At 36.5% G+C, this 10,291-nt stretch overlaps 1 protein-coding gene across 1 annotated transcript; it reads left to right on the top strand.

Moving 5' to 3' along the window:
- Positions 1–2,004: 2,004 nt before the first annotated feature.
- On the top strand, positions 2,005–3,221 carry LOC132314088 (uncharacterized). Its single transcript, XM_059812998.1, has 2 exons — positions 2,005–2,288; positions 2,417–3,221. The coding sequence occupies exons 1-2, from the start codon at positions 2,005–2,007 to the stop codon at positions 3,219–3,221; spliced, it is 1,089 nt and encodes a 362-aa protein (XP_059668981.1).
- The last annotated feature ends 7,070 nt before the right edge of the window (positions 3,222–10,291 follow it).

Below are 10,291 nucleotides of genomic sequence, written 5' to 3' on the forward strand. Positions count from 1 at the left end.
TGGGAAGAGTAGAGGCGGTTCCACATGATGTAGAGGCGGCTCCAAGGGAGTTGAGCCTGCTCTACCCAAAAGGTTGAGCCTCCTTTACCTAAGTTGAGCCTCCTTTACCCAAAAAGTTGAGCCTCCTCTACCTAAAAGTTGAGCCTCCTCTACCTTAAATTGGAGCCTGCTCTACATCTTTTTGGAGCCTGCTCCTTTGTGGATTTTCAATTTGTTTTTAATTTCAGGAATGGATTTTACTCCTGTACTTGGATTTTGATGTTCCAGTTTAATTAGAAGCTATACTGGAGATTCTCAGAGGTGTCCTGAGCTTATTTGAAACTCCCAAGAGCCTTGTTAATGCATAATTAATTATCGTGTATTATAGTTTGAACAATATAAAATTCTTACACAAATTGGTATACTGTTTTAAATGTGGAGATTTAAAATTGTTCAACATTGTTTTAGCAATTTTTCGAGAATGATTTTATAGTTTAAATCATGTTCAAGTGTTATAAATAAGCATGTGAATTTATATATTTTATTATGCTTATTTGGAATGAATTAATGTTTACATGACTGGAGGTGTGGAGTCGGACTTTTTTGCCCTTTTTTCTCTCTACTGTCGGCGATTTCTTCTAGGGTTACAGATTTTTTTTCGGGGACGTTCTCTATGGAGGAGGGGCAACCCTCCTCTCCGGCGGGTAGCGTTACACCTGCAATAACCCCACAACCTAGTCGTCCATCGTGGAGTTCATTGCTCTTGAACTCTACTACTACGGGATTCACTCCCCTAACGTATTATAGTGAGAGTCGTGGAAAGGAGATTGTTATTATTGAGGATGAAGATATTGTCGAAGAATTGAAGTATTGGAAGAATTCTGTGGTATGCTATGTCCTTGGTAGCAAACCTTACTATCCTTACTTTAAAGCATGCATGCAGAAAAGGTGGCATAAGGACTCGGTGGTTGTTTCAATGAAGGATGGTTTTTTTCAGGTAAGATTTCCATCTGAAGAGGATTTGATGAATGTGTTAGCGAGATTCCATACTTTTCAAGGGCGTGCTATCATTGTGAAAAAATGGCACAAGAGTATACAGTTGGAAAGAGAGATACTAGCCACAGTTCTGATCTGAATGAAGGTATGTGATCTGCCGGTGCATGCACGGAGTGGCACTTCTATTTCAAAAATTGTATCTAATATTGCCAAACCTATGTATATGGAGGATGTGATTCAAAGTAGGGACAAAGGTTTGTATATTCGTGTTCTAGCCGAGATGGAGGTTGATGGTGTGTTTCCAGAAACGATACAATCTAAATTGCATGGATTGCCATGTAAAGTGAAAGTGGAATATGAATGGACACCCCAAGTATGTAAGTTTTGTAAGAAAATGGATCATGTGGAAGCTTTATGTCCATTGAACAAAGTTAAACCTAAGCCTAAGGAGCAATGGGTGGTCAAGAATAAGAATGGTGATCAAAAGGTTATGGATTTGACTAAGTTACCAATTGTGGACATTCCAAATGATGTTCAAGATGAAGAGGAAGGTTTCACAGTGCAGAGAAAATCAAAAGGGAAAACAAATATGGGACAACAAGTAACTCAAACTCCGGTTATATCAGACAATGCATTTCAGGTGCTTGAGGAAAGTGCTGAGATAGATGGGGTTATAAAGATTATGGAAACTAAGAAGCAAGGTCTTGTGGAAGAGAAACATCTAGAAGTGGATAGTCAAGAGAGGGTTTGTGAACCGAATATTATGCTTAATGCCACTGATACACAGGATATGGTTCCGGAAACTCAAGGGGTCCTTATTGATAGTTTGAAAGATGGAATTAAGTAGAGTTGTGAAGTGGTTCCAGTCTCTCCTAGAGGTGGAACTCCTTCTTCAAAGAAGCGCAAAAAGAAAAATAGAAAGAAGAAGGTGGAGGTGGAGGTGGAAGCTAGTATGAGAATTACAAAAGGAATCGTGGCTGGTGGGAGTGTTCCACCAAACTTGGTTTCTCAATGATAGGGCTTTGGAATATGAGAGGGCTCGATAGACAAGCAATGCAAAAGGAAGTTATGGCTTGGTTGAGTAGTTCCTCTATTTTTTTATGTGGTTTGGTAGAGACCAGAGTTTTAATTACAAAGTTCAAGAGTATTACAGATAGGATAAGGAATAACTGGGATTGGACTAACAACTATAATGCTGATAGTGGTGGCCGTATATGGTGTGGTTGGGATCCCATGAAGATTGAGGTTACAGTAATTATATCTAAGGATCAAATGATTCTGTTACAGGTGGTGATTCGAGGAACTGTTACAAAGTTCTTTATTTCCTTTGTTTATGCAAAAAATACTGATGGAGGAGGAAGCAGCTGTGGAAGGATTTAGAGGATTCTGTCCAGTGGATTGATGGACCTTGGTTGCTATTGGGGGATTGGAATATTGTCAGGTACAATAATGAAAAGAAGGGAGGTAGAAGACATCCACCCAGAGTTTTTGCTGATTTTAATAATACAATTGATAAATTGTACTTAACTGATATGCCCACAGCTAATGGTGTTTTTACCTGGTGTAACAAGAGATACATCAATAGAAGGATTTATGCTAAATTAGACAGAGGTTTAATGAATGAAGATTGGGCTCTTACTTATCCAGATTCGCACGTATTATTAACACCTCCTTTGACCTCAGATCATTGGGGATTATGTGTTAAAGTGCCTGTGAACATTGCCTCAGGTCCTAAACCTTTTAGGTTTTTGTTGATTTGGAATAAGCAACCTGCTGTCAAGGACTTGGTAGCTACTTCTTGGGGTAAACAATTTAAGGGTGACCCAATTGCAAAATTAATGTTCAAGTTAAAGCTTTGCAAACAAGCTGTGAAACAGTGGAACACAGAGAAATTTGGATCAGTTTATGTTGAAGTGATATCATGCAGGAAGAAGTTAGCTGAGATTCAAGGTGTTTTAGCTGATGACCCAATGAATGAGGATGTTATACACAAAGAGGATGAATGTAGATTAAATTTGGAATTGGCAATTTCAAATGAAAATATTATTCTCTCTCAGAAATCAAGGATTAGATGGGTGAAAGATCAAGATAGATGTACTAAGTTCTTTTTTCAAAAAATTAAGCAGCATAAGGCAAATAGTAATATGACAACATTACAAGAGGGAGGAACTACTATTACTGATCCTAATGTTATTAGCCAGAGGTTTGTTGAGTATTTTCAGAGAGCTTATGCAGGGGGTGTATAGAGTTATAGGTTCCAGAGCAGAAATATATTAGAAAAACTATTGATCTTGAGGAGAGTACCTTGTTGCAGGCTGCAGTTACAAAAGAAGAGGTGAAGAGCACTATTTTTGCAATGAGAGCTGATAGAGCACCAGGTCCTGATGGATTTTCTGCTAGGTTTTTTCAGCAATATTGGAGTATTATGGGTGATGATTTTACAGAGACTGTTATGCAGTTTTTTCAGAATCCAATCTTGGGGAAGGGAGTCAATAGTACATTTATCACTTTGATTAAGAAGAAGAAGGATGCTGTTAGGGTTGAGGACTACAGGCCTATATCTCTCTGTAATGTTTTTTATAAAGTGGTAGCTAAGATCCTTGCTAATAGACGTGCTACAGTTTTAAGCAAAATTGTAGGAAATGAACAAACAGCTTTCATCCATGGTCGAAGGATCCAAGACAATATTATTATTGCTAATGAGTTGATGAGAGGGTTTGGGGCTAAGAGGGCTAAAGCTACGCTAGCGTGGAAAATTGATTTAAGGAAAGCCTATGACACAGTGCAGTGGCCATTTTTGTTTGAGTTGCTGAAGTTGTTCAGCTTTAGTGCTCAATGGATTACTTGGGTTAAAGAATGTGTATCATCAATGTGGTTTTTAATTCTTGTTAATGGATCTCCTCAAGGATACTTTCAACCTAAAAGGGGGTTAAGGCAGGGATGCCCCTTGTCTCCATTGCTATTCACTCTTGTTACTGAATACTTCTCTGGTATGATGGAGTGGGAAACAAAGAAAGGTAAAGTGATTCCATCTCAAGCTGCAGTTAAAGCCGGAATTCCAATTACTCATCAATTCTTTGCTGATGATCTTTTAATTATGGTGCGAGCAAATATGGCCAGTGTTTTAACATTGAAAAAACTTCTACTTCAATTTGAAAAAACCTCTGGCCTTGCTGTTAGTAAGGAGAAATCTGAAGTATATTTAACTAGAACAATGAAGAGAAGGAAATCTATTCTGCGAATTCTTGGCTGTAAGGAGGGGAAGTTTCCTTTTACCTATCTTGGTTTACCTATTTCTGACAAAAAGCTTAGAAGGGCAGATTGTTTAAATTTGGTTGATAAGGTCATTGTTGTTACAGCTAGATGGAATGGGTTGCATATTTCAATGGCAGGTAGAGTTAAGTTGAGTAGGGTTGTCATCATTCCTATGGTGTAGTACTGGACTTCAATTTTCTCTCTTCCTGCTGCAGTCTCAAGTGTTATTGAGAGAAGAATGAGGAATTTTATTTGGGGACATGTTGAAAATAGAAAGAAAATTTATGGTATTTCGTGGAAGAATATTACTGTGCCTAAGGGGGAAGGTGGTTTGGGGTTGAGAAGGATTGAGGACATCGACATTGCTGCAAAGATATGTCTGGCGTGGGATTTCCTTCTATCTAAGGATAGAATATGGGTTGCTTAGTTCAGAAATTGTTACTTGAAGAGGGCCTCATACTGGACTGTGGTTGTTAAAGGCACTTCATCAGCAGTATGGAGGAGTATTGTTGCTGTCAGAAATATTATTAATGTGAATTGCAGATTCAAGATTGGCAATGTAGAGAATACTAAAGTCTTCATGGATCCATGGTGTGATGGGTAATATTTGAGTGACATGTATAATCATAGGATGTTAGGGGCTTTGAGTAGAGATAAAAGTATCTGTATGAGCAGCTTCATTACTAATGGGCAATGGGATGAGGATAAATTGAGCACTACAACTTAAGACATGATTCAGCTTTTCAAAAATCAAGTTATTGCCGGAGGGGATGATAAGTTACAATGGAAAACACCTTTTGGTTTCAAGGTCGCTCGGGAAGCAGGTAGAGTGAAATATCAAGAGGTGGTGTGGGCTGATTTGTGCTGGAATGGTGGCCATCCTAGATGGTCAGTTCATGCAGTTTTGGTTATGCATAAGGCACTTATTTCACAAGTGTTCTTACAAAAGAGGGGAGTTACATTGGTTTCAAGGTGCTACCTATGCTACAAAGAGGTGGAAACAGTGGATCATTTAGTTTGTTGTTGTGAGTATACATGGAAGGTCTGGAGTTTATTATCTTAGGTGTGTTCATGGAACTTGCAAAAGGTTAATGTGGTGCAAGATTTGGTGGATCAGTTTAATCAAGATTTCCAAAGGAAAGATGTCAGGAAGATGTCCAGAGTTTGCTTCACAGCTACTTTATATTTTCTTTGGTGGGAAAGGAATAATAGAGTACATGATAATTTTATTAGAGAGTCTGAAGATCTAGCCAAATGTATTTTTTGAGAAGTGATTGATATGTTGGGGGTTAACCTTCAAGACTTCTTTTAATCTCTTTGCTTGCTAGATTATGTGGTTTGGTCCTTATTTAGGACCTTTTGTTTTGTTTTAGTGAGGGTATGCCCTTACTTGAATCCTTGTACTATATTGTTGAATTTATTATACTCCTTCATTGAAAGAAAAAAAAAAAAAAAAAAAATTGATGTTTACATGTATAATATGTATTATCAGTTATTGGATTTTGTGGAGTAGTATCAAATAAATCTGTTACATTACAGAATTTTATCATGCTTAGTATGGAACAATTGATGTTTATACTTGATATTTTAATTATCAATTATTGGATGTATGGATTAGTTGATATTTACATTCCTTGTCTGTATTATCAACTGTTGGATGGATGGATTGTATACACCGGTATGGGACGGTGGCATACTAGGGGGATTAGCTCAAAAACGCTAAGTCCTACCTACTACGGAATTAAGGAATGAATTAACTAAAAATTAAATCCTATTGATTTGTAGTGTCAAGGCAACGAATGGTTGAGCGGCACTACTATGGATTCTGGATGGATTTTAAATATATTGTTATGGTACCTCGATATGAGCTTGAGTCTCAGGATCGATGGTTAGGGTGCGTATATGCATTGGGATGCATAGCTGGTTATGATGGTTGGAGGTGTACTCTATTAGGCTTAGGTATACATGCCCACTTCAGGTGCGTTTTGCATGTTGCCTCTATTCAGGTTGAGACCGGCCTGTAGTCCAGTGAGAGCCCTTTAGTGTGAATATATATATATATATATATATATATATATATATATATATATACGGACTATATAGTTATTGTTGAGTTGGTTAGGATATACATGTGTATCGAGTCTCTGCTTGGATTGTAGTAGGATAGAACTTGTTAGTGGGCCTGACCCACTTCTATTTTTCAGGTGTTCGACAGTTTCAGTCGTAGGCTTGATCATGCTGAGCAGAGACTATCACTCCATCTTCCGACAACGTAGGACTTCTCTCCATAGTTTACTTTGGATGTTCTTTTAGTAGTTTCATTTCAGTTTTGGATTTTTATCAAGGGTCCACTAGAGATGGATTCTCGAGTTGTTTAAACTATTGGAGGTTTTGGATTATTGGATTTTCTAAGTATTTAATTTGAAAGGTTTTTATTTTAGAATTCATTCAACTTTTAATTATTTTTTATTTCATTTTATAATCTGTGTTCGTTTATATATTAATTGTTTGATATTCCCTCGGGTTTGGGCTTGGGTCTGATCAACCCGTGTCTCGGATCTGAGGGGTATCACAGATGTCTTTGCTTGGATATACAAAGAGATGCCCGGTCTTGACCCTAAAATTGTAGTATACAATTTTGCTATCAAACATGGGACACGATTAAGCAGTCTCAACATTTATTCCGTCCAGAGCTTGTTCCAAGGATAGATGAAGAACTCAACAAATTGATTGAAGCAGGGTTTATTCGTGAGGTCAAATATCTAACATGGATTTCGAGCATTGTTCTAGTGAAGAAGAAAAATGGACAGATTCGAATCTGTGTGGACTTTCGTGATTTGAATGAGGCATATCCAAAAGATGATTTTCCTCTTCCCATCCTCGAGCTCACTGTAGATGCAACTACGGGGCATGAAGCTCTCTCTTTCATGGATTGTTACTCCGGGTGACTCCAAAGGATAAGGAGTTAACTGCCTTTCGCACTTCTAAAGGCATATATTGCTACAAAGTTATGCCTTTCGGACTTAAGAATGCGGGAGTAACATACCAACGCGCCATGCAAAGGAACTTTGATGATATACTGCATAAGATTGTTGAATTCTATGTTGATAACTTGGTGGTTAAGACGAAAGAGCGAAAAAATCATTTACAGGATCTACATACAGTTTTTAATCGCCTCAGAAAATTTTAACTCAAGATGAATACTCTTAAATGTGCATTTGGTGTCACTTCAGGGAAATTCCTTGGGTACGTCGTATATCATCGTGGTATTGAGATTGATCCTTATAAAGTTGAGGCCATTCAAAAGATGCCGCCACCAAAGAATTTACGCGAGCTTTGAAGTTTATAAGGTTAACTTGCGTTCATTCGTCGGTTCATCTCAAATTTAATTGGCCGTTGTCAACCTTTTAACTGACCAATCTTGCCAAAATGCTTTTGATAGCATCAAAAAATACCTTCTCAATTCTCCGGTATTGGGAGCACCTGTACCTGGAAAACCACTCATACTTTACATTGCTGCGCAAAAAGAATCACTAAGTGCCTTACTTACTCAGAATAATGAAGAACATAAAGATAAGGCCTTGTATTACTTAAGTCGCAGACTTACCTCGACGGAGCGAAATTATCCTCCAATTGAAAAGACATGTCTCGCGCTTGTCTTCGCTTCTAAAAAAACTGAGGCATTATTTCTTGGCTCATAGGATACATCTTATTGCAAGAGTTAATCCTCTCAAATATGTCATGTCTAAACCGGTCCTTTCCAGATGCTTGGCGAGGTGGTCAATTTTATTTAATGAGTTTGAAATTGTTCATGTGCCACGAAAAGTAGTGAAAGGACAAGTCCTAGCAGATTTCTTAGTTGACCATCCTATTCCAGCCGATTGAGAAATTTTTGAAGATTTTCCTGATGAAGAAGTCTTTCTTGTGGACATCCTCCCTCCATGGATGATGTTTTTGTTGGGATTTATATACCCTGGCATAGCAAATTCCTATCTGGTTTATAGTGACATATGTTCCTGATATTTCTGAAATATTTATGCTTGATACAATTGGTGAATTCAATGTATTATGTTTCGATTCATTATAGAATTGATAGTGTCCACTTGATTACAAGAGATATTTATATATGTATGTGATGGCGATCAATACATGAATATAAATAGTAATCATAAATTGTTCATAGTTGGTAATTATGGATGGACTCATAATTAATTAAGACTTGACCAGGATCTGCGTTAGGTTGAGATATTTTGCGAGAGCCATCGTATGCAATTACTCCCTATCACTGTCATGGCATTTGACTCTTAAGCATGAGAAAAGTATAAACTTTTTTATTAATTAATAATTACTTTGATTTGTTCGACGGATTCTTCGGGATCCTTAGACCGACACTTTGTGTAGTTATGTAATTAATAGTTAAAGGGTTATATTTTCAATATTTGCATCATTGCTACTTGTATTTATTTTGTATTGATTATGGTTGATCACAAAGTAAATTCGAAGGCCTTCGTATGTTTTTAGACAAAATGATTTATTATATATTTATTTATTTAAATTATTATGTTTGTCAAACAAATATTTTATTGTGATCGAGCCAGAAATAATCAAAGGTATCAAAATAAATATATTAATTAAGTAGTCGGATTGATGGCTTTATTTATCCGATAACTAATTATGCATAGAGGGGTCAAAGTGCAATATTGACTTAGAGGTTATTTATTATTTAATTGGAGTTCAGTTAATTTCTTTTAATGGAATAGAAATTAATTTATGAATAAATTGAATTAGGTCCATAGACCAGGCCAATTATTAATTCATTATAGTCAATAAAATAATAAGCCCAAAGGATTCTCACTCATAGCCCAACTTGATATTGGAATCCTATTAAATTTGAGACATGTGAATTAGAGATTGAGAAGGAGTTATTGTTTCCTTTTCTTTATCTTTATGTTGCCTATATATATACATGGTCTATGTATATTTTAGTGGGAATTTTTATTAGAAGGAAAAAGGAATATATTTTCTTTCTCTAGAAAATTAGGGTTTATGTTCTCATCTAATGGAGGCTCCCACAAGCCTAGTTTTCCAAGGTCATTCATGGAGGCTTATGAGTGATTCCTAAAGGCAAAACAATTACCAAAAAGATGGAGATCCAAGGGGAAGGCATATTTCTAAGGGATTTACAATAAGTGAGAACATTTACTTTAGAGGAAAGGTTTAAAGGTTTACTCAAACGTTTGATGTAAGTATTCAATCTGTTACTTGAATGATACATCATATTTTATTTTTGCATAAAACTTGTCTCTATGTGATGAATCAAGATCTATGAATCAAAATCACTCGAAAAGTTTTTAAAACTTGCACGTTTCCCAATAGTGGTATCAGAGCATGGTTTGATTCATTACTAGAGATCATGTTTTTATCAAAATCATCATTCATGGATCCAAAATTATATTCATATATATTTTTATTGATGTATGTTGATATATGATTTAATACGTTAATATATATTGATAGATGATGATGTATGTATAATTGTGAATGAATGATGATGTATGGTTGGGCCATAGATGAAGCTTATAGGTTAAATAAATGTAATTTTATCTTTGGATGAATGTAATTAAGGCTTTGATTTAGCCGTTTGAAAGTTTAATGATGTAATTTAATTTTTTTCATTATATTTCAAATTGTAAATATTTTTAAAGCCATGTAATATTCATCAAAGGATGCTATGAAGCTTCAAGAAGATCCAAGAGGGTTAAATTAGGCTTACGAAATTTTTTGGGAATTTTTAGAATTGTTCTGGAATTTTTCAAAGCCAAATTTAATTTTCTGGGAATTTTTATTACTTTTCGGCGATTTTCGACGACCGAAGTGTCGCCGGCGGCAAGATCAGCACCGGAAATTGGCTGGCCGATCTGGTGTGACGCGATGCACCAGCATGTGGTACACCCTCATCAACAACCGTATGATCAGATCAAAGAAAGGAGGGATAATCCCATGTAGCAGCAAGGAGTTGCACCTGGCGCGTGAGGAACACGCGCCAGGAGTAGAAGGCTTA

Source organism: Cornus florida, unplaced genomic scaffold (genome assembly GCF_030987335.1).
Source record: "Cornus florida cultivar Cherokee Brave unplaced genomic scaffold, ASM3098733v1 CherokeeBrave_3.0.0_Hap2_Chr06, whole genome shotgun sequence".
NCBI lineage: Eukaryota > Viridiplantae > Streptophyta > Magnoliopsida > Cornales > Cornaceae > Cornus > Cornus florida.